Here is a 27,896-nt window from a genome sequence, read left to right as displayed (position 1 = left end):
ATTTATTTTATTATATATATATATATATATATATATATATATATATATATATATATATATATATATTAGAGATGCGCGGATAGGCAATTATTTCATCCGCAACCGCATCAGAAAGTCGTCAACCATCCGCCATCCACACGAACTAACATTTAATCAGAACCGCACCCGCCCGTTGTTATATATCTAATATAGACGATGCAAGGCATTAGTGAGGTTATAAAGCTTTTGCCTGTTAAAGAAAGGAGACTGATCCAATGCAGCACAGACATCCGCGTGCCACGCTGTCACGACCCAGACGCACACCAGTGCGCAATCATATGGGAGCCGCGCTGAGCGCACCTCCAAGCGCGTCTCGCTGCCGGCGACGGCCGGGTATGGGCCCGACGCTCCAGCGCCATCCATTTTCAGGGCTAGTTGATTCGGCAGGTGGGTTGTTACACACTCCTTAGCGGGTTCCGACTTCCATGGCCACCGTCCTGCTGTCTATATCAACCAACACCTTTTCTGGGGTATGATGAGCGTCGGCATCGGGCGCTTTAACCCGGCGTTCGGTTCATCCCGCAGCGCCAGTTCTGCTTGCCCCACCCCTTTCGTGAGCGCACTGCGCGCGGAGTGGCCCCTGTTACGCGCCCCCGGCAATAGGGGTGGCGGGCAGGTAAGCTGCGCGGGCGGAGCGCGCGGAGTAACCCCTGTTACGAGCCCCCGGCCACGGGGGTGGCGGGCAGGTAAGCTGCTTACCTGCTGCGCGTGACGCCGGCCGCGGCGAAGGCGGACGAGGCAGAGTGTCGGTGCGGTGGGCGCGGTGGTGACCCTGGACGTGCGTCGGGCCCTTCTCGCGGATCGCCTCAGCTACGGCTCCCGGTGGGGCCCTCTCGGGGGAAGGGGCCTCGGTCCCGGACCCCGGCGAGGCGTCCCTTCTCCGCTCCGTAAAAGTGTCCATCTCTTTTCTTTTTTTTTCTTCTGTTGTGGCATATGCTGCAGGTGCCTGCTCGTTTTTCGTATGTGGGTAACAACATTTAACTATGTATATATATTTCCCAATTGGTTTAACTGCCACCCGCCTGAATCTATTTAAAATCTAATTTTTTTTTTATTTCAACCGCCCGACCCGACCCGCGGATAAAATCTACTTTTTTTTTATTTCATCCGCCCGATCCGCGGATAATCCGCGGTTGTGCCCGCAAACCGTGCATCTCTAATATATATATATACTGTATATATATATATATATATATATAAAATAAATACTTGAATTTCAGTGTTCATTTATTTACACATATACACACACATAACACTCATCTACTCATTGTTGAGTTAAAGGTTGAATTGTCCATCCTTGTTCTATTCTCTGTCACTATGCTTCTAACCATGCTGAACACCCTCTCTGATGATGCATTGATGTGTGGCACGCACAAAAGTGCTTTCATCAAATGCACTAGATGGCAGTATTGTCCTGTTTAAGAGTGTCACAACATTGCTGTTTACGGCAGACGAACTGCTTTACGGTAGACGAAAAACGTGACTGCTGTTGTTGTGTGTTGTTGCCGCGCTGGGAGGACGTTAATGAAACTGCCTAACAATAAACCCACATAAGAAACCAAGAACTCGCCCTCCATCATTCTACAGTTATAACGTGATTGGGCAAGTATGCTTTTTATATTGTGGGTTAGCCTGAATTTCGGGAGATTTTCGGGAGAAAATTTGTCCCGTGAGGTTTTCGGGAGAGGCGCTGAATTTCGGGAGTCTCCCGGAAAATCCGGGAGGGTTGGCAAGTATGGTGACAGTATGTGACTTATGTAAAAAGGTGCGCTTGTTTTATGTCTCTGTGAGAGGGAGACACAGAAAAGAGTGAGAAGAGCCTGTCGTGTAATGCCAGCAGCTAAAAGCAACTACTCCAATATCACCATATAGTCATTTTCTATATCGCACGGAGACAGCTGACATTTTTACCGGTAACTTTTTTTAATTCACATGGCCGTCTTAACGGTTAGGACACAGACCTGTGGATGTGTTGAAGGTGTGCTGGAAAATGCGGAACGGAAATTAGGGAGCAGCAGAAAAGTGGAATGTATTATTTAAATCGGTGCGTTGAAAAACACGGACCCGGGATTTTTTTTAAACTGGATCTGGACATTTTCCCATGCCTTGCCGATACGCATTTTTTTGGCAAATATCGGCGGCCGATCCGATCCAAATATCGGATACGGGACAACCCTAGTTTAGGGGGCCCCTGACCCCCGGCCCAGATCTGACTTGTTCCGCCACTGGTCATTGTGATTATATTATATATTCCAAATGCCATTTTCTTGTTATTAATCAAATATAAAGTTAGTAAAGATGTGTGAGTAAGAAGTCAACAAACCTGTTCTGTGTAACACAACTTGATGTTTCTTGAAAACGGCGTCCAGTAGTTGATTATTCTCTTCTTTTGTTCTAGAAAGTTCCGCCTCGTATTCTGCTATCGTTCTTTTTAACACTACAAATATTTCTTCAGCGGCAGCAGTTAGTCGCTGATCCACCAACGCTCTCAACATGTGTAATGTAGACATTTTCACACAATCACAACACTTTAGTCTCACACTTGATCTCTACTTAGCGATGTGTTGATAACTTCTGTTAGCAGCTAACGAGCTAAGCTAACTAGCGAGCTAAGCTAACTAACGAGCAAAGATAGCAGGAGAAGCGGCACAGTGCTTCTAGCGCATCGAGACGACTTTATCCTTGAATAAAAAATCAAAGATGTATTTTAAACGACGTAAATATTTCAAACTGGAGAACAAATAATAAGACTGACTGTTCAGTTCTGCCGTACTCCGTTTACCCCGGAAACTGGGAATGACGTCACATCCGAGTGGACGAAGAGGCATCTCTATATAAGATATTATCTGCTGTTACTGTTACCATGCTTTTTTTTTTTAATCTGATATTTATTTCAATAACAATGTGATATAAAAAAATGTATTGTTTCTAAAAAAAAAAAATTCAAAGTATATCAAACAAACCTTTAATGACGGGGTTCAGTGGCGCCCCCGTGCGGCATTCATTGCAATGACAAGAGTGAAAGTGGTAGGAATTGTAGCGATATTACTGCCTGATTTTTTTATTTTATCTACCCTTTCACATGTTTTTATGGTTGTTCCCTTTCATCCCTAGATAATCCATTTTTCATACAAAACATTAATAAAACATTCAAACATCACATGTCGCAGGCATAGACATCTTCTCAGGGTACGCAGCATGGAGCGCTACTGCCTGCTGGCGCTGACGAGACGCGGGGCCGCCATCTTGGAGTGGTGATCCGCTCCACTCAGTGCAATTCATTTGGCAGGAACAGGGCCGGCCCGTGGCATAGGCCGTATAGGCAAATGCTAAGGGCGCCGCCCATCACGGGGCGCCACGCCAGTGCCACAAATGTTGGAGAAAAAAAAAAGAAAAGAAAAAAAGTTGGTACTATTATTTCTAAATACAAAAAATAATCCCACGTTAATTAAAATGCAAAGTAAAGCCTATTTAATAGAAATATTATTTGTTACAACATTACGCCCCCCCTCCTCCCCCCGCACGGTGCGCCCCCTCCCTTCCCGTATCATGACTCTTTTTGGACGTCACCACATCAAAAAATCAACACAAGATGTCAAAACGGCCAAAACTGTCAGGTGCCCAAGGAAGAAAAAAGAGAAAAGAAGAGGAGTAGAAACGAGAAAAGACAGAAGTAGCAGGTAGGTAACGTTAGCCTACATGAAATTATTTGTCTGTTACAGAATGTGATAGTAACCTGGCTTTTTAGCATTAAGCTAATGCTACATGATTCGGCAATTGCTAATCAATAAATAGCTAGTTCTGTTTTAACGTCGGGTTAATATTGTGGAGGGGGCTAAATTGTTATGGAAAATAATAATGTAACGTTAGGTAATTACAGTACTCCCACCTTACATTCCTTGTATTAGATCTTTTAAGCAGGTGTTTTTTGTTTACATTGTTATTGCCTTCTGGTTAGCTAATGTTTGCCCTGCAGGTAATAGTCACTTTTCCACCCCTTTATATATTAGGTATAGTTGTAAGTAAAAAAAAAAAGGTCAAAGACAAAGCTATTCGGGTTCTTGTGAGTATATACACTTCACTGCCGATGTGGGGGGGGGCGCCACCTAAAATCTTGCCTAGGGCGCCAGATTGGTTAGGGCCGGGCCTGGGCAGGAACAATGATTTAATTCATCTTACCTCACTGAATACCACTGATTGTCACGCGGTTTTTTTGGTCATACGTGTAGCTATGATAAAAGACACATGTTTTATTATTCACAGTTTGCTTAACAGTAATAGAATATTCTTATATGCTATAAGCAGTGTTGGGACTAACGCGTTACTGTAACGCCGTTAGTTTCGGCGGTAACTAGTAATCTAACGCGTTATTTTTTATATTCAGTAACTCAGTTACCGTTACTACATGATGCGTTACTGCGTTATTTTACGTTATTTTTTAATGTAGTATCGGCTAGAAAGAGAAGAAGTGTCGTCCTTCTGTCTCACAAGGAAAAGAAAAGGCGTGCTTTCCTCGACCGAGGAGCGGAGCGCGGGGGAGACGTTCCTCCAGGGCCTATGTACTTCGGGGCTAACACCCTTCACTTTACCCGGCAGTGGGTCTTTACAGCTCCGGACTCGAGGGTGAATGACGAGGCAGGCGGTTTGTTGCAATTTTGTGACTTTATTGGTGTCTTGCACGTAGCCATCCACCAAGCTAGAGCACCTGCACTCACTCACTGTTGCGCTCCCTCACCTCTCTCGCCCACTCACTCACTGACGTCACTCACCTCACATGCTGTCATTTCTTAAAGGGCCACACACACACACACACGCTACTCTCATAACAACTAAAAAGACATCATGGCGAAGCCAGAAGTCGAGTTTCTTAACATGGAGACATTGTCACTACTTTTCTTTTGTCGAGCACAAAGAAAAGGACATTTTAGTTAAATGTAAGTTGTGTCTTGGATCAAAGATCCCATCTACTTAAAGTTAAAGTGCCAATGATTGTCACACACACACTAGGTGTGGTGAAATTATTCTCTGCATTTGACCCATCACCCTTGATCACCCCCTGGGAGGTGAGGGGAGCAGTGAGTAGCAGCATTGACCGCACCCGGGAATACTGCCCAAAACAGCAATTCAAATCTGCTGAAACAGCTACATAAATGGTAAATGGGTTATACTTGTATAGCTTTTCTACCTTTTTCAGGAACTCAAAGCGCTTTGACACTATTTCCACATTCACACACACATTCACACACTGATGGCGGGAGCTGCCATTTGGTTGCGTTTTGGACCAGTTGTTCCTCCCAGGGAATTCAAGTCACAATTCGCTCCCAAGTTCTTTCCTGTTAGGAACTGGTCAAGGGGGGTGATCCCGGGATGCAGAGACGGGAGGCAAGTTTGAAATACAAAAAGTAATATATTTAATAAGTCCAAAAATGTAACAAAGAGCGATGGGGCAAAAAGTGCACACCATGTATATTAACAAAACAGGTTCCTCAGTGGTTGGCAGGGGGCAGGCCAGGGTGCACCAAGTACTGCATAAAGTCTTTGTTGCCTCAAGGAGGCTAGGGAACAAACACAAAGAAGTTAGCAATAACAGGACAAGGGAAAGCAACGTACCATGAGGCGAAGTAGGTGCATGCACGTGCGGAGTTCAGGAAGCAATGACCAGCAAGGTCAAGCTGTAGGTGATGAGCTTAAGTACTGGCGGGCTAATTGCGAGCAGGTGTGTCACCAGGTCCGCACCTCGCCGAGGATGAATCACTAAAACACAGGTGCAGACAACAGAGAAGGCAGGAACACACTAAAACACAACATTTCCGACACTTAAAGCTGAGTTGAAAAACCACCAGAGACAGAATAGGTATTTTGTTGTATATATTCTCAAAGCTTTGACAATATACATTTTAGATTGAGACCAGTCTAACCCTAGAACCTTCTATCCCGCACACCCAAAATGGTCTCTCTTCCCAACGCCAAAAACCTCTCTTTTCTTCCACCTCCCTAGCCATAACAAAAGCACAACGTCTCCCTAGCCATAATACATTCCAAAGAACTCAAGGTTAACACACAGAGTTTGCTTGCTGACAGAGCATCAAGAGAAGAAGTGGAAAAGACGAGCTGTTTTCAAATATGACAAAGAAATGGAAGAAGTACAACTTAAATTCGGATATATGTAAATATCTGCCTCCGACACATGCAAGGCACTAACCAGGACCCATCAGGAGCAAGGGTGAAGTGTCTTGCTAAAGGACACAACGGACGTGACTAGGATGGTAGAAGGTGGGGATTGAACCAGTAACCCTCAGATTGCTGGCACTGGCCACTCTCCCAACTTCGCCACGCCACATAAGCAACATGCTTTGACGAAGCTAGTAAAGAGAGACACAGACTCCGATGCCACTTCACCTCCACCTAAGGATTTTAACGGAGGCAATGCTAGCCAGGACAACATTGATAGAGCCATTGCAGCGTATGTGCTAGAAGACATGCAGGCTATTTCTACAGTGGAGTCACCCGTTTTCTGGCAGCTAATTAGCATGATACCGGCGTCAAACAACAAATGGCACGGGAAAACATGTTCCAAGTACCTGGACAGTGAGCACATAAACATGGAAAGCGAGCTCAAGAAAACACTCCAAACTCTGCCTCTGCTCATCATTGAAGGTACACACCAGAGGTGGGACCAAGTCATTGTTTTGCAAGTCACAAGTAAGTCTCAAGTCTTTGCCCTCAAGTCCGAGTCAAGTCCCGAGTCAAGACAGGCAAGCCCCGAGTCAAGTCCAAACTCAAGACTGGAAAGTCTCAAGTCAAGTCCTAAGTCCTGCATTTTGAGTTTCGAGTCCTTTCAAGTCCTTTTAACCACAGACTAATATATTAACACAGATTGTTTATGCTTTTCAAACACTGTATTTATTTATTAAAACAAGTGCATTTTAAATTGCAGGAAAGAAAATAGTGCTGACATTGCACTTTATAATAGCACTATTAACCAGTCATTTTAAACATTAACTCATTCCTTTACAGAACAAACACATTGAAAAATAAAGTGCAAATGTACTTATTTGTACAAAAGTGTTAACATTGAAAAAACATGACATATACGTGAACATAACAAAAAAGTTGTACTTTTTATATGTCAGGGCCCTATGCTGCATTGCATCTGCAAAAGACCAAATTAGCCAAGAGTCTGTCAGTCATTTGTGCACGATGGGGGCGTAGTATGATGCCACCATGGCTGAAAACTCGCTCCACTGGAGCACTGGAGGCAGGCACTGCCAAGACTCTCATGGCCACTCGGAACAGTGAAGGAAGAGTCTTCATGTTCAATGCCCAGAACAAAAGGGGGGAGAGAGTTGTTTTGGGTTGGTGCACTACTTGTAAGTGTATCTTGTGTTTTTTATGTTGATTTAATAAAAAAAATAAAAAAAATAAAAATTATTTCTTGTGCGGCCCGATACCAATCGATCCACAGACCAGTACCGGGCCGCGGCCCGGTGGTTGGGGACCACTGAGGTAAACAACCAACAGTATGTCAGAAAGCTAGCTAAAACGGTACACATATTCATAATATAGTATACATTTTAACTGACCTTTATTTTACTATTTTTGTCTTTTTTTAGGTGGCTAAAATACGCGGTGCTGCTGACAGCCGTCTAACGTTACGTGTGATATATTGACTAACGTAACCCTGCTTAAAAAAAAATCACTGAACAAAAAGTATGAATAAGGTAGTGAACTGCAACAGATTCCCGTGTTTGCAATAACGTTATAACGTTAGCAGTGAGTTTACAGCCTCACTGATTTAACTACACAGCAAATAAAAGTCACGTTACTTAGCCAATAAACGTTATCTTACATTCAAAACTTACCGTTCTTTGTGCAACTTCAAATGCCGGACGAAGTTGGAAGTTGTTGCCTCTCCATCAGTCATTTTCAAACCGCATGTGTTGCATACTGCAAACCGTTTTGTGACCACCTCGTAATTTTTATACCCAAACGAAATTATTTTAGGTATCATTTTTTGTTCACTGGCGTGTGGTTTGGACATGTCTTCTTCGTTGGTTGTCCTGCAATTTGATTGGATGAATGCTGTGTGATGAAAACAAAGTAGATCTAATTTGATTGGCTGTTGTACTGAGAGCACACCAGCTGACACACGCAACGCTGATAGACAAGTACACAATGAAAAATACGGAGCGCTCCCGAATAACTTTTTCATCTTTGGGTTTTGGGGAAAGTAGCAAGTCATGTCAAATCATGTCAATTCAAAAGGCTCAAGTCCAAGTGAAGTCACAAGTCATTGATGTTAAAGTCGAAGTCGAGTTGCAAGTCTTTTTACATTTTGTCAAGTCGAGTCCAAAGTCATCAAATTCATGACTCGAGTCTGACTCGAGTCCAAGTCATGTGACTCGAGTCCACACCTCTGGTACACACTGTCAATTCTCTTATATACTATTTCATTCTAGACTTCTAGAGTGTTTGATTATCACATCACTCTAAATGTATAGACTATAAAGTTCACAAACATAAAGAGGGATGCTAGTGGGCCAGGCCAATCTTTCCTTATCTCTAAACTAAAACTGGGGAAATGTGTAGAGTCTTCTGGGCTTCACTACAGTGTTGATCTCCTGAATACATGATTTTATTTCACAATTCCTTGAGAGAGAAAAAAAATGCCTGATTAGGCTTTGTGTATGTCATGTGTGCCTTCCTTGGGTGAAGCCAGCTTTACAGCCAGGGCCGGCCCGTGGCATAGGCCGTATAGGCAAATGCTAAGGGCGCCGTCCATCAGGGGGCGCCACGCCAGTGCCACAAATGTTGGGAGAAAAAAAAGAAAGAAAAAAAGTTGGTACTATTATTTCTAAATACAAAAAATAATCCCACGTTAATTAAAATGCAAAGTAAAGCCTATTTAATAGAAATATTATTTGTTACCACATCACGCCCATATCTTATTTTCAATAAGGTTGAAAGTATTTCTCATAATTCTTCTTCTTTGTACTCTGTAAGCACTATTATTTTGAACAACCTCTTAAACTGGATCATATCAGTACAATTTTTAACTTTTTTACTTAATCTATTCCATAATTTAATTCCACATACTGATATGCTAAAAGTTCTAAGTGTTGTACGTGCATATAAATGTTTGTATTAGGTCTCTCTCAAGCAGGTGTTTTTTGTTTACATTGTTATTGCCTTCTGGTTAGCTAATGTTTGCCCTGCAGGTAATAGTCACTTTTCCACCCCTTTATATATTAGGTATAGTTGTAAGTAAAAAAAAAAAGGTCAAAGACAAAGCTATTCGGGTTCTTGTGAGTATATACACTTCACTGCCGATGTGGGGGGGCGCCACCTAAAATCTTGCCTAGGGCGCCAGATTGGTTAGGGCCGGGCCTGTTTACAGCTATGTTGTTATTATGCGGTTTGTTACTTATGTATGTTATGTTGCAGCTATTTCAAATAGTTTTGTCAATTTGTCGTGGCCTGAAATAAATTGGCCCTTTGAAACATATCTTTGTCTTTGCGTGTTGTATGTAGAGCACATTGCTTAGCAGAGTTCAGTGATGCAAATGCATGTCAAGTTGATCAACACATTGTATTATTCTCCAGTGCAATAACAGTACTGACATGAAGGCTAAAGGGGTATTAATGGGAGCCTTAAAAAAAAAAAAAGGAGAAAAAAATAAGTAACTAAATAGTTACTTTTCACAGTAACGCATTACTTTTTGGTGTAAGTAACTGAGTTAGTAACTGAGTTACTTTTGAAATAAAGTAACTAGTAACTGTAACTATCCATCCATCCATCCATCTTCTTCCGCTTATCCGAGGTCGGGTCGCGGGGGCAGCAGCTTAAGCAGGGAAGCCCAGACTTCCCTCTCCCCAGCCACTTCGTCCAGCTCCTCCCGGGGGATCCCGAGGCGTTCCCAGGCCAGCCGGGAGAGATAGTCTTCCCAGCGTGTCCTGGGTCTTCCCCGTGGCCTCCTACCGGTCGGACGTGCCCGAAACACCTTCCTAGGGAGGCGTTCGGGTGGCATCCTGACCAGATGCCCGAACCACCTCATCTGGCTCCTCTCCATGTGGAGGAGCAGCGGCTTTACTTTGAGCTCCCCCCGAATGACAGAGCTTCTCACCCTATCTCTAAGGGAGAGCCCCGCCACTCGGCGGAGGAAACTCATTTCGGCCGCTTGTACCCGTGATCTTGTCCTTTCGGTCATGACCCAAAGCTCATGACCATAGGTGAGGATGGGAACATAGATCGACCGGTAAATCGAGAGCTTTGCCTTCCGGCTCAGCTCCTTCTTCACCCCAACGGATCGATACAGCATCCGCATTACTGAAGACGCCGCACCGATCCGCCTGTCGATCTCACGATCCACTCTTCCCCCACTCGTGAACAAGACTCCGAGGTACTTGAACTCCTCCACTTGGGGCAAGATCCCCTCCCCAACCCGGAGATGGCACTCCACCCTTTTCCGGGAGAGAACCATGGACTCGGACTTGGAGGTGCTGATTCCCATCCCAGTCGCTTCACACTCGGCTGCGAACCGATCCAGTGAGAGCTGAAGATCTTGGCCGGAGGAAGCCATCAGGACCACATCATCTGCAAATAGCAGTGACCTAATCATGCAGCCACCAAACCAGATCCCCTCAACGCCCTGACTGCGCCTAGAAATTCTGTCCATAAAGGTTATGAACAGAATCGGTGACAAAGGGCAGCCTTGGCGGAGTCCAACCCTCACTGGAAACGTGTCCGACTTACTGCCAGCAATGCGGACCAAGCTCTGGCACTGATTATACAGGGACTAGTTACTGGTTTTCAGTAACTAACCCAACACTGGCTATAAGTGACCAGACGTCCGAGATCAAAACTGGGAATATAATCCCAGAGAAGGGGGGAAAAACGGTCAGCTATTCTTAAATTGAAGAAACAATATGATTAGGTTATATAAACATGCGTATATCCTACATAAACAATGTATGAATACATTAGATATCTATATATCTTATAGACTGTATCTCTGTTGCTGCAGCAGCAGAGAGTTTATTCTGTCTTGACACTTTGTATTGATATTTTATATTACATTCTTCCCTTAAATGATCATGTTTACAGTCATTGTTTTATATGTATTTTTTTTATGTAGGTCGCTTTGGATAAAAGCGTCTGCCAAATACTTAAACAAAAACATATATATAAACACCTGAAAGTCTTTATATCAGCTAAAACCACCAATCTGTTTCACTGGATTCAGAATAAAGCCAAATTCTGTCTTACCCAACAATGTTAGTATTTGAATATTGTTACTTGAAGACTTATTCCTGGTTGCAATTATACTGTTAAGAAAGTATTGTCTTATACTTTGCCTAAAATGAGAATACATCATAATCAGGGGCGGCTGGTGGATTTTGTTTTAAGTTAGTAATCCAAACCCCTTTAGGGGGGTCATCCTCCCCCAGAAGATTTCTTTGTGAATTTCACATACAAATATTGAAGATCTTTGCTCCTTCTCAACTCTATCAATCAATCAATCAATCAATGTTTATTTATATAGCCCTAAATCACAAGTGTCTCAAAGGGCTGCACAAGCCACAACGACATCCTCGGTACAAAGCCCACATAAGGGCAAGGAAAAACTCACCCCAGTGGGACGTCGATGTGAATGACTATGAGAAACCTTGGAGAGGACCGCATATGTGGGTAACCCCCCCCCCTCTAGGGGAGACCGAAAGCAATGGGTGTCGAGTGGGTCTGACATAATATTGTGAGAGTCCAGTCCATAGTGGATCCAACATAATAGTAAGAGTCCAGTCCATAGTGGGGCCAGCAGGACACCATCCCGAGCGGAGACGAGTCAGCAGCGCAGAGATGTTCCCACCCGATGCACAGGCGAGCGGTCCACCCCGGGTCCCGACTCTGGACAGCCAGCACTTCATCCATGGCCACCGGACCTGTGCCCCCCCCTCAAGGAAAAGGGGAGCAGAGGAGAAAAGAAAAGAAACGGCAGATCAACTGGTCTAACAGGGGGGCTATTTAAAGGCTAGAGTATACAAATGAGTTTTAAGATGGGACTTAAATGCTTCTACTGAGGTAGCATCTCTAATTGTTACCGGGAGGGCATTCCATAGTACTGGAGCCCCAATAGAAAACGCTCTATAGCCCGCAGACTTTTTTTGGGCTCTGGGAATCACTAATAAGCCGGAGTTCTTTGAACGCAGATTTCTTGCCGGGACATATGGTACAATGCAATCGACAAGATAGGACGGAGCTAGACCGTGTAGTATTTTATACGTAAGTAGTAAAACCTTAAAGTCACATCTTAAGTGCACAGGAAGCCAGTGCAGGTGAGCCAGTATAGGCGTAATATGATCAAACTTTCTTGTTCTTGTCAAAAGTCTAGCAGCCGCATTTTGTACCAACTGTAATTTTTTAATGCTAGACATAGGGAGACCCGAAAATAATACGTTACAGTAGTCGAGACGAGACGTAACGAACGCATGAATAATGATCTCAGCGTCGCTAGTGGATAAAATAGAACGGATTTTAGCGATATTACTCTATGGTAATATTATTTTCACAAAATACAACCAATAGTACGTTAATGTTAAATCTTACTTGTGAAAAGTAATCCCCCGATTCCTATTTTCAACAGTCCGCTCATTTGAGTAGGAAAAAGCTGAACACCATCTTTGTTTTCTACCTGTCAACGGTCAGTTTAGGCTGCTGGCCGGCTCCTCATCACCACTTCAAGATGGCGGCCGAATTTCTCGCGTCACAGCAGCCAATGCTGCGTCTACCTATAAGATTCAAGATTCCAGATTGTTTATTGTCATATGCACAGTTAAACAGACAGTTTGCCGTACAATGAAAATCTTACTTTGCTAGTCCACCCTTCAACAAGTCACACGGTACTTAGCTAAAAATAAAAAATAAAAATAAAACTGTATATACAAGGCACAGTAAGTAACATAACATTATTGCACATTTTGATTGACAGTCAACAGTATAAATATGGAGGTGACCTTGGGTCACAGCAGCAGTTAAAGTGTCTTTAGTGATCAAAGGTGAAAAGTGTCTACAGTGATGGTTCACGGTTCAGGGGTGGTCATGGTAGCTGTCTTTTGTTCAAAAAGACAAAAGTAAAACGGGCGGAGGGGGTGGGGGGGGAGCTAACATTTACATGCAGGACTCAAACACATCCTTTCAGGTTGCAACGTTGCGCTAACGCAGGGGCGCTTCCGGTGGCGACACAATCAGGTGCTGAGGAAGTTGGCAGAGCTGTTGGAGAGATGCAGAGTCGGGGCAAACAACGCCACAGATCCCCATCGGCCAAACATCACTTTCATCAAACCAGGAGAGGTAGGACAGAAGACAGAGGCGGGAAGATCATCACTTCTGCTTACCCCTGGTAAGGGCTGGGAGATGCGCGTTGACCTGGACAAGCAGCTAGTCTTCCCAACTGAGGTAATACAGACAACGCTAAGACCAGACGTTGTGATGTGGTCCTCAGCTGCTAAGAAAGTCCTCATCATTGAACTAACCGTGCCATGGGAGGAGGGAATACCAGTAGCACATGAGTTCAAACGGTCAAAGTACAGCGACCTGGCAGAGGACTGCAAGGGGGGAGGCTGGTCTGCGTCCATTCACCCCGTGGAGATCGGATGCAGGGGCTTCGTAGGAGGTTCTGCAACCCGGCTCCTGCGTGCGGCGGGAATGACCGGTTCCAACCTGAGGAGGGCCATCAAGGAGTTGGCAGAGGAGGCAGAGAAGGCAAGTTTCTGGATGTGGCTAAGAAGGAGGGACAACACTTGGGGCTCAACACCCCATTGAGGTCAGTTGCAGGGAGTGGCGCGGGGAGACTTCCCCGCTTAGCCACTGCCCCCCCATCGCGAGGTGTCCTGGCTTGGGGGCGAAACATCAGTGAACGGTGGCACCAGCTGACGACCCTGCAGCTGACCTCCAAGTGCACTGGAGGAGGTGCGACAGGCAGAGATGCCAAGCAGTTAGGTCTGTTCTTATTAATTAATTGACAAGTTAGCATTCACAAGCCTGATGGCCTGTGGGTAGAAACTGTTTGTCAGTCTCGTAGTCCTGGATTTCAGGCTCCTGTATCGTCTGCCTGATGGTAGGAGGCTGAAGAGACTGCGTACTGTCCTTTATGATGTTGTGTGCTCTCCTGGTAGAGTACATGTCCTGTAGTGAGGGGAAGGCTGCCCCTGATATGTACTGAGCAGTTTTAATCACTCGCTGGAGTGCCTTCCTGTCCTTAGCAGTGCAGTTTCCATACCAGACCGTGATTGAGCTGGTAAGGACACTCTCAACCGTACTTCTATAGAAGTTGCTGAGAATTTTAGGTGGCATGCCAAATTTTCTCAGCCTTCTTAGGAAGTACAGTCACTGCTGGGCTTTCTTTATTGTTTGTTGGGTGTTGTGATCCCAGGTGAGGTCCTCGCTGATGTGGGTCCAGAGGAATTGAAAGGTTTTCACCCTGTCCACCTTTGTCCCCCCCTATGTACAGAGGTGTGTACTGTGCACTCCTTCTCCGTGGGTCAATAATCATCTCCTTGGTCTTGTCTGTGTTCAAGGAGAGATTATTATCCTGACACCAGGCCACCAGTTCCGCTACCTCCCTTCTGTACGCTGCCTCAGCTCCCCCGGTGATCAGTCCGACGACCGTAGTATCGTCTGCAAACTTGATGATACTGGTGTTGTTCTGGGAGAACCACCAGTCATGTGTGAAGAGGGTGTACAATAGGGGGGTCAGCACGCAGCCTTGGGGGGTCCCTATGCTTAGAACCTTTGTGCTTGATGTCTGGTTGCCGATTCTGACTGACTGGGGCCAGTTTGTGAGAAAGTTCAGGAGCCAGTCACAGAGAGCCGGTGTATGGAGTTTAGCAGTGAGTTTTTGTGGGATGACCGTGTTAAAAGCAGAGCTGTAGTCGATGAATAATAGCCTGGCATAGGTGTCCTTGCCCTCTAAGTGGGTGAGGGTGGTGTAGATGACGGTGTGAACTGCATCCTCAGTGGACCGGTTCTGCCGGTAGGCAAACTGTAGAGGGTCCAGTGTGTCTGGGATGGTCTTTTTGATGTGTGACATGACTATCCTCTCGAAGCACTTCATCACTATTGGGGTGTGTGCAACAGGGCGATAGTCATTCAGAGAGGTCACAGTGTTTTTCTTTGGCAGGGGCACGATGGTGGTGGTCTTGAAGCAGGTGGGCACAACAGCTTGTGCTAGTGACAAGTTGTATATGTCAGCAAGTACGTCGTCAGCCAGCTCTGATGAACACACCCTGAGGGCCTGGCCAGGGATGTTGTCTGCCTTCCGTGGGTTTGTTCTCCTCAGAACTGTACGTACCTCCGCTGTTGTCACAGTGAGTGGTGGGTCCTGCATGCGTTCCGTGGTCAGAACCCCTCTCTGTTGGTTGGTGTTGAGGACCTCGAAGTGGGCGCAGAACTCATTCAGCTCATCTGGCAGTGAGCGTTGGCTGTTTGTGACCTCGCTGCTTGTAGTCTGTGATGTGTTGCCGTCCTTGCCACATGCGCCGGGAATCTGCGGTGTAGTAGAATCCCTCCAGCTTTTGTCTGTATTGTCCCTTGGCCTCGCTGATGGATTTACGCAGGTCATATCTGGCCTTCTTGTAGTCCTCAGCGTTGCCTGAGACAAATGCAGTGGAGCGGGCATGTAGCTTGGACCGAACATCACGGTTAATCCAGGGTTTTTGGTTTGGGTATATCTTGTATTGTTTTGTGGGCACAATGTTTTCCACACATGTGCTGATGTAGCCACTATGTCCACAGTATCGTCATCCCTCTGAGCAGCAGTTTTGAACATGTCCCAGTTTGTACTCCCAAAGCAGTCCTGAAGCACTAGTTCAGTGTCTTCATTCCACACTTTAACAGTTTTTCTCACTGGGGGGGCTTGCTTGAGGTGCTGTCTGTATGCTGGATATAGAAAAGCTGAGATGTGATCAGATAGCCCAAAGTGTGGTCTGGGTATAGCCTTGTAGGCTCCCCTCACGTTGCAATATACTTGGTCCAAAATGTTTTTTTCCCTCGTAGGAAAGTTCACAAACTGATGGTACTTCGGGAGGACACTCTTTAGGTTGCGGTGGTTAAAATCCCCAGCTACCGTGAACGCAGCATCGGGGTGTGCGATCTCTTGTTTACTGATGACGTCATGCATGAGCTTTAGCGCTGTAGTGGAGTCCGCCTGTGGGGGGATGTAAACAGACAGTATAAACACTGCACTAAACTCCCTTGGCAGATAAAAAGGTCTGCATTTCACCATCAAAAACTCAATGTTGTCCCAGCAGTGTCTTTCAACCACCTGTACGTCCGAGCACCAGCTGCTACTCACGTAAACACAGATGCCGCCGCCTCTCGCCTTTCTTGAGGCCTTTGTCCGGTCTCCACGGTAGACTGAGTGCGTTGCTAGCTGGATGGCAGAGTCTGGGATGTTGTCCGAAAGCCAGGTTTCCGTGAAAATAAGAGCACAGCATTCTCTCAGTTCACGCTGGGATGTAATCCTGCTTCTCAGCTCATCCAGCTTGTTGTCAAGCGAGCGCACGTTAGCTAGCAGCAGGCTAGGTAATGGTGGTCGTGTAGCTCTAGCCTTTAGCCTAGCATGTAGTCCCGCTCTCTTGTCCCGTGGACTCCTTCCGTTTCTTGGGCACCACCATCACCCAGGACCTCAAGTGGGAGTCGACCATCAGCTCCCTCATCAAGAAGGCCCAGCAGAGGATGTACTTCCTGCGGCAGCTGAGGAAACTTAAGGTGCTGACCGAGATGCTGGTGCAGTTTTACTCAGCCATCATTGAGTCCATCCTGACTTCCTCCATCACCGTGTGGTTTCCTGGCGCCACAGTCCAGGAAAAACATCGCCTGCAGCGCATGGTACGTGCTGCTGAGAAGGTGATTGGATGCAAGCTCCCATCCCTCCAGGACTTGTTCTCCTCCAGGACCAGGAGGCGTGTGGGTCGGATCACAGCTGACTCTTCTCACCCTGGACACAAACTATTCTCCCCTCTCCTCTCAGGCAGGAGACTACGGTCCATCCAGACCCACACCTCCCGCCACCTGAACAGTTTTTTCCCCTCGGCCATCAGGCACATGAACAATAACTCCTAACAGTAGCTCCCTAGAATTCCTTCTAAGTCTATAACAAGGTCTGATAGCTCAGTTACAGCACCTTGTTATTACCAAATCTGTGTTATATGTCTTTTATTTTGCACCATTGCACCAAGAAAAAATCCTAGTTTGTGAACCCGTTCTCAAACAATGGAAAAAAAACGATTCTGATTCCGATTCTGATCTGCACCAATTTTGTCAAGAGGAGTGGTCAAAAATTCAAGCAGAAGCTTGTGGATGGCTACCAAAAGCGCTTTATTGCAGGTAAACTTGCCAAGGGACATGTAAGGGAGAGGACAAGATCACGGGTACAGGCGGCCTAAATGAGTTTCCTCCGCCGGGTGGCGGGGCTCTCCCTTAGAGATAGGGTGAGAAGCTCTGTCATCCGGGAGGAGCTCAAAGTAAAGCCGCTGCTCCTCCACATGGAGAGGAGCCAGATGAGGTGGTTCGGGCATCTGGTCAGGATGCCACCCGAACGCCTCCCTAGGGAGGTGTTTCGGGTACGTCCGACCGGTAAGAGGCCACGGAAAAGACCCAGGACACGTTGGGAAGACTATGTCTCCCGGCTGGCCGGGGAACGCCTCGGGGTCCCCCGGGAAGAGCTGGACGAAGTGGCTGGGGAGAGGGAAGTCTGGGCTTCCCTGCTTAGGCTGCTGCCCCCGCGACCCGACCTCGGATAAGCCGAAAAAGATGGATGGATGCATATATATATATATATATATATATATATACAGTATATATGTATATATGTGTGCGTTCTGTTAAACCACTAATGGTAACATAAGCTAGTCATTGATGTTTTTATAAAATAATAAAATAAATGTAACTCTAAGCATGTTGCAAGCCGACATTTTGTTTTCTGTCATTGTGAGTATGCTTTATATTCCAAATGTCACGTTCTTGTCAATAATCAAATATAAAGTTAGTAAAGATGTGAGAGTAAGAAGGCAACAAACCTGTTCTGTGTAACACAACTTGATGTTTCTTGAAAACAGCGTCCAGTTGTTGATTGTTCTCCTCTTTTGTTCTAGAAAGTTCCGCCTCGTATTCTGCTATCGTTCTTTCTAACACTACAAATATTTCCTCGGCGGCAGCAGTTAGTCGCTGATCCACCAACGCTCTCAACATGTGTAATGTAGACATTTTCACACAATCACAACACTTTACTCTCACACTTGATCTCTACTTAGCGATGTGTTGATAACTTCTGTGTCTTCTGTTAGCAGCTAACGAGCTAAGCTAACTAGCGAGCTAAGCTAACTGACAAGCCCAGTCAGCACGAAACGCGGCAAAATGCTTCTCGCGCACCGAGACGATCTTGTCCCTAAATAAAGAATCAAAGATGTATTTTCATATGACATAAATATCTAAAAACTGGAGAACAAATAATAAGACTGACTTATTAGCGTCCTGTTCCCTTCTTTCTTCGTCGATGTGCTTTCACGACAGTTAGCACACTTGACGTTACAACAGTACTGCTCTGTTCTCGCGAGATGTGTCATTACGTCATTTAAGCATTTACTGCATATTTACTGCACTAGTCCAATGAAGTCTATCACTTATTAAAATCACCATAATTAACTCACTTTTAAACTGAGTTTCAAGCTTTTTGCTTGACTAATAATGCCAGACGCATATTTATTAGACTTAGACTTAGACAAACTTTAATGATCCACAAGGGAAATTGTTCAACACAGTAGCTCAGTTACAATGATGGAAAGTGTAAGGATGGAAAGGACAATGATATCATAAAACATGTTTAAATTAAAGATTAAAAATGCAGGTTTTCATACCAAAATAAAGATTCAGTGTGAGAGACTCAGTGTGCAATATCATTAGAAACCTGCTGTTTGCTAATCAAAACAGAATTATATACAATAATAACAAAGTATTTTAGTAATATTATGTATTGTATTAGAATAATAAAATATATCAAACAGGTAAGGGAAGTGTATGCGTTAAATATATATATATATATATATATATATATATAGTCAAGGTTTCTGTGGTTTATCTGCTATACAGTGCTCAATACCGTGGTAGAGCGGAATGTACGTTAGGTCAGGAAAAACAAGCCCGTTTCACAGATTTCCCTGTGGGCAGCCGAAGGAACACCTGTGCAATAATCATGCTGTTTAATCAGAATCTTGATATGCCACACCCGTGAGGTGTGATGGATTTTCTTGGCAAAGATGAAATGCTCACTAACACAGATTTAGACTGATTTTTGAACAATATTTGAGAGGAATAGGACCTTTGTGTATGTAGTAAAAGTTTTACATCTTTGAGTTCGACAAAAAACAAAAGTGTTGCGTTTATATTTTTGTTCAATATACTTTATATCGCTGCATGACAATGTTCTATTGACTTTTTCCATTTTGTAATAAAGTGTATTGTTGCCTGGTAACGGTCTGTCAATATCAACACCTGTGAATTGGGAATCATTTCATCAATCACAGATATATAAATATATATAAATATATATACTACAGACTGACAAACAGCTTGTGGCTAAGCAACAAGACAAAGTGGTGGTGGACAAAAAGCAGAAAAGGGTGGTGGTGATAGATGTGGCGGTCCCAGCTGACGCCAACATCAGGAAGAAGGAACACGAAATCCTTGAGAAGCACCAAGGGTTGAAAGAGCAGCTGGAACAAATGTGGAAGGTGTTGCGTTTTGGACCAGTTGTTCCTCCCAGGGAATTCAAGTCACAAGTCGCTCCCAAGCTCTTTACGACACTTAAAGCTGAGTTGAAAAACCACCAGAGACAGAATAGGTATTTTGTAATATATTTGCAAAGCTTTGCATATATACATTCAGACCAGTCCAGCATAGAACATTATCGCTCTTTCTAACATTCCAAAGCTTCAAGGTTAACACACACAGTTTACTTGCAGACAAACAGAAAGAGAACAAATGGAAAAACACGAGCTGTTTTCAAATATGACTATGAAATAAAAGAAGTAACACATAACTTCGGATATATGTAAATATCTGCCTCCGACAAAGGTCAAGGCCAGCGTGGTCCCCGTGGTAGTGGGGGGGCGCTGGGAGCAGTAACCCCAGACCTGAGAGAATGGCTCCCAAAGATCCCGGGAACAACATCTGAAGCCTCAGTCAAGAAGAGCGCAGTCCTAGGAACAGCCAAGATACTGCGCAGAACCCTCAAACTCCCAGGCCTCTGGTAGAGGACCCCAGCTTGAGGATGACACAGATACCACCTCACCGAGGTGAGAAGGAGATTTTTATTTTTATTTTTTAATATGTATATACACACACACATAAATATATACACTATATTGCCAAAAGTATTTGTCCACCTGCCTTGACTCACATATGAAGTTGAAGTGCCATCCCATTCCTAACCCATAGGGTTCAATATGACCTTTTGCAGCTATTACAGCTTCAACTCTTCTGGGAAGGCTGTCCACAAGGTTGCCGAGTGTGTTTATAGGAATTGTCCACCATTCTTCCAAAAGCGCATTGGTGAGGTCACACACTGAAGGCCTGGCTCTCAGTCTCCGTTCTAATTTCATCCCGAAGGTGTTCTATCGGGTTCAGGTCAGGACTCTGTGCAGGCCAGTCAAGTTCATCCACACCAGACTCGGTCATCCATGCGCACACAAGCAAGGTAGCAATCGGATAATTGTAAGCAGAGCTCGATAACGCCACCTAGGGGGGATTTCACCCTCCCAGGAATAAACGGGCCCTCCTAAACCAGGGTCGTTAACTTAAAGACACACATGTTTATTAACACAGGGCAGAGAAGTCATTCCAAAAAACACAAATATGCATTTATTCAATTGTTTTTTTACTCTAAAATGTACAAACCCTGTTTCCATATGAGTTGGGAAATTGTGTTAGATGTAAATATAAAATGGAATACAATGATTTGCAAATCCTTTTCAAGCCATATTCAGTTGAATATGCTACAAAGACAACATATTTGATGTTCAAACTCAAACTTTTAATAACTTAGAATTTCATGGCCGCAACACGTGACAAAGTAGTCGGGAAAGGGCATGTTCACCACTGTGTTACATGGCCTTTCCTTTTAACAACCGAGGAAACTAATTGTTGAAGCTTTGAAAGTGGAATTCGTTCCCATTCTTGTTTTATGTAGAGCTTCAGTCGTTCAACAGTCCGGGGTCTCCGCTGTCGTATTTTAGGCTTCATAATGCGCCACACATTTTCGATGGGAGACAGGTCTGGACTGCAGGCGGGACCAGGAAAGTACCCGCACTCTTTTTTTTTACGAAGCCACGCCGTTGTCACACGTGCTGAATGTGGCTTGGCATTGTCTTGCTGAAATAAGCAGGGGCGTCCATGAAAAAGACGGCGCTTAGATGGCAGCATATGTTGTTATGTACCTTTCAGCATTAATGGTGCCTTCACAGATGTGTAAGTTACCCATGCCTTGGGCACTAATACACCCCCATACCATCACACATGCTGCCTTTTCACACTTTGCGTCGATAACAGTCTGGATGGTTCGCTTACCCTTTGGTTCACGATTTCCAAAAACAATTTGAAATGTGGACTCGTCAGACCACAGAACACTTTTCCACTTTGCATGAGTCCATCTTAGATGATCTCGGGCCCAGAGAAGCCGGCGGTGTTTCTGGGTGTTGTTGATAAATGGCTTTCGTTTCGCATAGTAGAGCTTTAACTTGCACTTACAGATGTAGCGACCAACTGTATTTAGTGACAGTGGTTTTCTGAAGTGTTCCTGAGCCCATGTGGTGATATCCTTTAGAGATTGATGTCGCTTTTTGATACATTCAATGTTGGTTTCCGGCCATGCCGCTTATGTGGAGTGATTTCTCCAGATTCTCTGAACCTTTTGATGATATTACGGACCGTAGATGTTGAAATCCCTAAATTTCTTGCAATTGCACTTTGAGAAACGTTGTTCTTAAACTGTTTTGACTATTTGCTCACGCAGTTGTGGACAAAGGGGTGTACCTCGCCCCATCCTTTCTTGTGAAAGACTGAGCATTTTTGGGAAAGCTGTTTTTATACCCAATCATGGCACCCACCTGTTCCAAATAAGTGGTGTGCCCAGATTGCTAATCAGACAGGTGAACCAATTGGAAGACTTGCTTTTGTTGTTAAACATCTCAAAGAATCAGACCATTTGTCATTAACTGGTCTGATTATTCATGTTTGCTATTGAAGTCATTGAAAAGTAACTAAGTGTAATTTGGAATTTGTTCAATCGTCAAGTAGTTTGTTAGTAACATAACCAACTTTACATAATATTACATTTACTTATTTTCACGTGAAAAAAAACACTTATTTTTAAGGTGTGCGGGCTTTAATTTTGCCGTGGCGGAGCGCCATGATCAATTAGCGGTAAACCCAGACTTTTTAAATGTTTCATTAAATAATACAAAATTGACTCAACTGGGAAAAAATCTTTTATTTCAATAAAGACATTTGAAAACAACACATTTCAAGAACTCTGTGTCAGCCAATCCGGGTCACGGCACCAAACAGCTGAATGAATTAGACCATTAGTCATGAAAAACTGAAATTGTATTCTATAAAGTGGCATGCAAAGGATACAGCGCTGGTTTCAAAATAGCTAGTACAAAAAAAAGAGGTCTATTGTACAAAATATGTCCATAGTTAAACTGTATAGTGTACTAGTACAAGTAGTAGGACGACTGGAGACAGCAAGCCTGTGAAGGGGCACACTGAACCATAACATCATCATCACTTCTTAAATATTAGCAGAAATACAAATTGATCTGTTAGTACACAACTAAAAGGTAAAATAATGAATATAAACTGTTGTGTGGATGTTGTTTTCCAGGATGTGTAACTATTGAAGTAATTGAAAAGTAACAAAAAGTGATTTGGGGTTTGTATAATCGTCAGGTAGTTGGTAACAAAACAGAAAAAATATGGACGGATTTCATTGAACCTTTCAGGACATGTCAGAAATGAGATAAGGAACAAGTGATTAGATTGATGTGTTTGGATTCAGCCTTCTTTTCAAGGATTCTTTACGACTGGGGGATTAGGCCTGGTGGAGGTCTGCGGGGCGCTTTTTCCCCAGCGTGAATTTCCATGTGTTTTTTCAAACCCCGATTTTGACCAAATCTTGAGTCGCACACCGAACACGAAAAAGGTTTTTCTCCAGTGTGTGTTCTCGCGTGCTCTATCAAACTGTACCCTCTTGAAAAGCCCACGCCGCAGATTGAACAGGAAAAAGGTTTCTCTACGGTGTGCACTCGCATGTGGATTTTCAACTCGTGACTTCGTACGAAGCTTGAGTCACACACAGAACATGAAAAGGGTTTTTCTCCCGTGTGCCTTCTCATGTGAATGGTCAACGTTTCTTTCCTGGAAAAACATACGCCACAGATGGAACAGGGAAAAGGTTTTTCCCCAGTGTGCACTGTCATGTGTTTCTTCAGGTTTTGACTTTGAATAAAACTTGACTTACACACAGGACATGAGAAGGGTTTTTCTCCGGTGTGTGTTCTCATGTGGTTTATCAGATTTTGCCTTTGAGCGAAACCTGAATCACACATGGAACACAAAAAAGGTTTCTCTGCAGCGTGTATTCTCATGTGGGTTTTTAAACTGCCCTTCCTAACAAAAGCTGCCCCACACACCGAACAGGAAAAAGGTTTCTCTTGAGTGTGTATTCTTGCGTGTCTCATCAGGTCTCCTTTTATGCAGAATCTTTTACCACACGCTGAGCACGGGAAATATTTCTCTCCGGTGTGATTTTTTCTGCGTCTATTTAGAGACTTTTTGAGGCCAAAACTTTTGAAGTGAGTGTTGTCGGTGTGACACGTCTTATCATCTTTAGAGTCTTCATCATCAGTGTCAGGAGAGTGTGACGTTGTGTCCTCACTATCTGATAGTGGAGCTAAGATCTTGTCTGCTTGTGATCCTCCACAGTGGTCTCCATCAGCTTCTGTTGTCATGTGTTGTGTTGAGCTGCTGCTTGGAGGCTCCGCCTCTCTCTTCTCCTCACTTTCATCTTCTTTACTCGTCACAGGGACACCAGTCACTGGGAACTCCTCCAGTCCTTCAATATGCTCTCCCTCCTGGCTGATGCTGTGTTCTGCTGCTTCGTCTTTAATATGGGAGGGTCGTGGCTCCTCCTCTTCCTCTTTAACGTGTTGGAGTTGTGGTACCACTTCGCCCTCTTTAATGTGGTGGGGCTGTGGTTCCTCCTCTGGCTCATGGAGAAGATGATCTGCGGGACAGGAGAAGACAAACACATGCTTTAGAAAAGTCAAGTTTTGCTCAGTCACATGAGACATTGTCCCGCACCAGCGTATAATCTCACAATCTTATCAGTTTCCCCTCACAGCAGTCAGGGTACTTCCAGCTGACACATGAAGACTTTCGGGTAAATGCCTTCCCAGACCAAAAGTGATTCCTGCAACCCTTAAAGGGGAACATTATCACAATTTCAGAAGGGTTAAAACCATTAAAAATCAGTTCCCAATGGCTTATTTTATTTTTCGAAGTTTTTTTCAAAATTTTACCCATCACGCAATATCCCTAAAAAAAAGCTTCAAAGTGCCTGATTTTAACCATCGTTATATACACCCGTCCATTTTCCTGTGACGTCACATAGTGATGCCGACACAAACAAACATGGCGGAAAGAACAGCAAGCTATAGCGACATTAGCTCGGATTCAGACAAGGGATGTCCCGATCCGATATTTGGATCGGATCGGCTGCCGATATTTGCCGAAAATTGCGTATCGGCAAGGCATGAGAAAATGCCGATCCAGATCCAGTTTAAAAAAAAAACTCCGGTCCGTGTTTTCCAACGCACCGATTTAAATAATACATTCCACTTTTCTGCTGCTCCCTAATTTCCGTTCCGCATTTTCCAGCACACCTTCAACACATCCACAATTCTCACGCAGTTGCTTTTAGCTGCTGGCATTACACGACAGGCTCTTCTCACTCTTTCCTGTGTCTCCCTCTCACAGACAGCGAGCGCACCTTCTTACACACGTCACATACTGTCACGACATACGTCACGTACTGTCACGACACACGTCACATACTGTCACGACATACGTCACGTACTGTCACGACATACGTCACATACGTATACATCCTCTCCCAGCAGAGAGCGAGGTAGCGGCATGGCTAACGTTAGCTGTGATGCTAAGGTGCGCGCCTGCTCAAGCGTCCTCTGCGCACGGCAAATCTATGCCACGCACAAAATCAAATAAAAAAATAAGCGCATAACAATTTTCGACACACGGACACGACAGAGAAAACAGTTTTCGTCAATCATTGTTCAAATATTGTGACGTCTGTCGAGACGCTTATCTCCATTCGGTGCCACACGTCCACACCATCAAAATGCAGAGGAAAAAATGTCCACATCAACAACGTATGAAAAAAATTAGTGATTTTTTTTAGTTGTGATTTCCTTCTCTGCATGACAGTTTAAAAGTAGCATATATTAATGCAGTATGAAGAAGAATGTTTTAATGTAGACATGCAAGCCTTGAAAGAACATTTTGAAAATCAAGACTACATTTCCTGCAAATGGGTGCATTTCTACCCTATATTTTAACTTTAGATTTATTCTCATATCAAACTCTTTTGGCTGTCTTTTTGACACTTACATCCGGCACCCCCCTCCACACCCTGGATTATAAATAATGTAAATAATTCAATGTGATTATCTTGTGTGATGACTGTATTATGATGATAGTATATATCTGATAGTATATATCAGTATCATGAATCAATTTAAGTGGACCCCGACTTAAACAAGTGTAAAAACTTATTGGGGTGTTACCATTTAGTGGTCAATTGTACGGAATATGTACTTCACTGTGCAACCTACTAATAAAAGTCTCAATCAATCAATCAAAACACATAGAATCATCATACTGCTGTGATTATATGCATCAAGTGTTCATTCAAGGCTAAGGCAAAGTATCGAGATATATATTGTGTATCGCAATATGGCCTTAAAATATCGCAATATTAAAAAAAGGCCATATCGCCCAGCCCTAGTTTCAATGATGCCATTTCTGTTTGTCGTGTATCATTTTGTCTATTTTGTGTTTATCCTTGAATAAACAGGTCAGTTTCTTGTTACCAACCATTGTGTATTATTCAAACTCCCCTAATTCAGCTGGCTAGTTGTTATCAAGAGTACTAAAACCCTTTTCAACATGATTCTGACAACTAAGTAGGCTAAATAACTTTAAACTTTAATACATGCTCGGATAGGCCGGTATCGGTCAGTATCGGTATCGGTCAGTATCGGTATCGGATCGGAAATGCAAAAACAATATCGGTATCGGATCGGAAGTGCAAAAACCTGGATCGGGACATCCCTAATTCAGACTCGGATTTCAGCGGCTTAAGCGATTCAACAGATTACGCATGTATTGAAACGGATGGTTGTAGTGTGGAGGCAGGTAGCGAAAACGAAATTGAAGAAGAAACCGAAGCTATTGAGCCATATCGGTTTGAACCGTATGCAAGCGAAACCCACGGAAACGACACGACAGCCAGCGACACGGGAGAAAGCGAGGACCAATTCGGCGATCGCCTTCTAACCAACGATTGGTATGTGTTTGTTTGGCATTAAAGGAAACTAACAACTATGAACTAGGTTTACAGCATATGAAATACATTTGGCAACAACATGCACTTTGAGAGTGCAGACAGCCCAATTTTCATCAATTAATATATTCTGTAGACATACCCTCATCTGCTCTCTTTTCCTGAAAGCTGATCTGTCTAGTTTTAGAGTTGATGTCAGCAGGTCAGGGAAGCTAGGGTCGATATTCTTCTCTTGATCATCTTCGATGGCATAAGGGACGGTGTGAGCCAAGACATCCAGGGGGTTTAGCTCGCTCGTCTGCGGGAACAAACTGCCGCCATTGCTTGCCGTGCTACCGAGGTCCTTTGTCCCTGAATTGCTCACACACTCCGGCAGATTCAATGGGGGTCTGGCGGCAGATTTCTTTGACTTTATCGTTGGAAATGCATCTGCTTTGAGTGTCGCAGGATATCCACACATTCTTGCCATCTCTGTCGTAGCATAGCTTTCGTCGGTAAAGTGTGCGGAACAAACGTCCAATTTCTTGCCACTTTGGCATCTTTGGGCCACTGGTGCAACTTGAATCCGTCCCTGTTGGTGTTGTTACACCCTCCGACAACACACCGACGAGGCATGATGTCTCCAAGGTACGGAAAACAGTCGAAAAAACGGAAAATAACAGAGCTGATTTGACTCTGTGTTTGAGAAAACGGCGGATTGCTTCCCGATGTGACGTCATCGCTCCGAGAGCGAATAATAGAAAGGCGTTTAATTCGCCAAAATTCACCCATTTAGAGTTCGGAAATCGGTTAAAAAAATATATGGTCTTTTTTCTGCAACATCAAGGTATATATTGACGCTTACATAGGTCTGGTGATAATGTTCCCCTTTAAAAGACACAAAAAGTGCGTTAACGCCAACACTGTGTGTATATATATATGTACACAGCTAAATCAGCTAGAAAACATTTGAGTCTCTCCTGGAAAGAGATGCTTCGACAGAAGAGAAGTGGTCATCTCTCAGTGGATCACTCTACGAAGCCGCAGCCCAATCCATCGGATACAACAGGAACAAACACCAGGACTGCTTCGACGAAAACTCCACTCTCCTCACTAATACGCATATGGCCCATAAGGCCTCACTCAATAACCCAACCTTTGTTGCCCTTCAACACAACTGGC

At 44.1% G+C, this 27,896-nt stretch overlaps 2 protein-coding genes across 5 annotated transcripts in view; both read right to left on the bottom strand.

Annotated features, from left to right (window-relative positions):
* Positions 1 to 27,896, bottom strand: part of LOC133575713 (uncharacterized) — a 177,242-nt gene that overhangs the window by 17,860 nt on the left and 131,486 nt on the right. The window contains exon 1 of one of the 2 annotated variants that reach the window (XM_061928499.2): positions 2,363 to 2,819. The exons of the other annotated variant lie outside the window; for it this stretch is intronic. Within the exon in view, the coding sequence (XP_061784483.1) occupies positions 2,363 to 2,549 (187 nt within the window). The 5' untranslated portion in view covers positions 2,550 to 2,819. Of the gene's footprint in view, positions 1 to 2,362; positions 2,820 to 27,896 lie in introns of those variants that run through there. 2 annotated transcript variants of the gene reach the window in all.
* Positions 22,571 to 27,896, bottom strand: part of LOC140676608 (uncharacterized) — a 31,798-nt gene continuing 26,472 nt past the window's right edge. For all 3 annotated transcript variants that reach the window (XM_061928501.1, XM_061928508.1, XM_061928506.2), the window contains one exon: positions 22,571 to 24,377. In XM_061928501.1, coding sequence (XP_061784485.1) covers positions 23,170 to 24,377 — 1,208 coding nt within the window. In that variant the 3' untranslated portion in view covers positions 22,571 to 23,169. The remainder of the gene's footprint in view (positions 24,378 to 27,896) is intronic.

This window comes from Nerophis lumbriciformis, linkage group LG33, assembly GCF_033978685.3.
Source record: "Nerophis lumbriciformis linkage group LG33, RoL_Nlum_v2.1, whole genome shotgun sequence".
NCBI classification, from domain to species: Eukaryota; Metazoa; Chordata; class Actinopteri; order Syngnathiformes; family Syngnathidae; genus Nerophis; species Nerophis lumbriciformis.
Note: the sequence above shows the minus strand (reverse complement) of the source record. Positions and strands in the feature narration are given on the sequence as shown.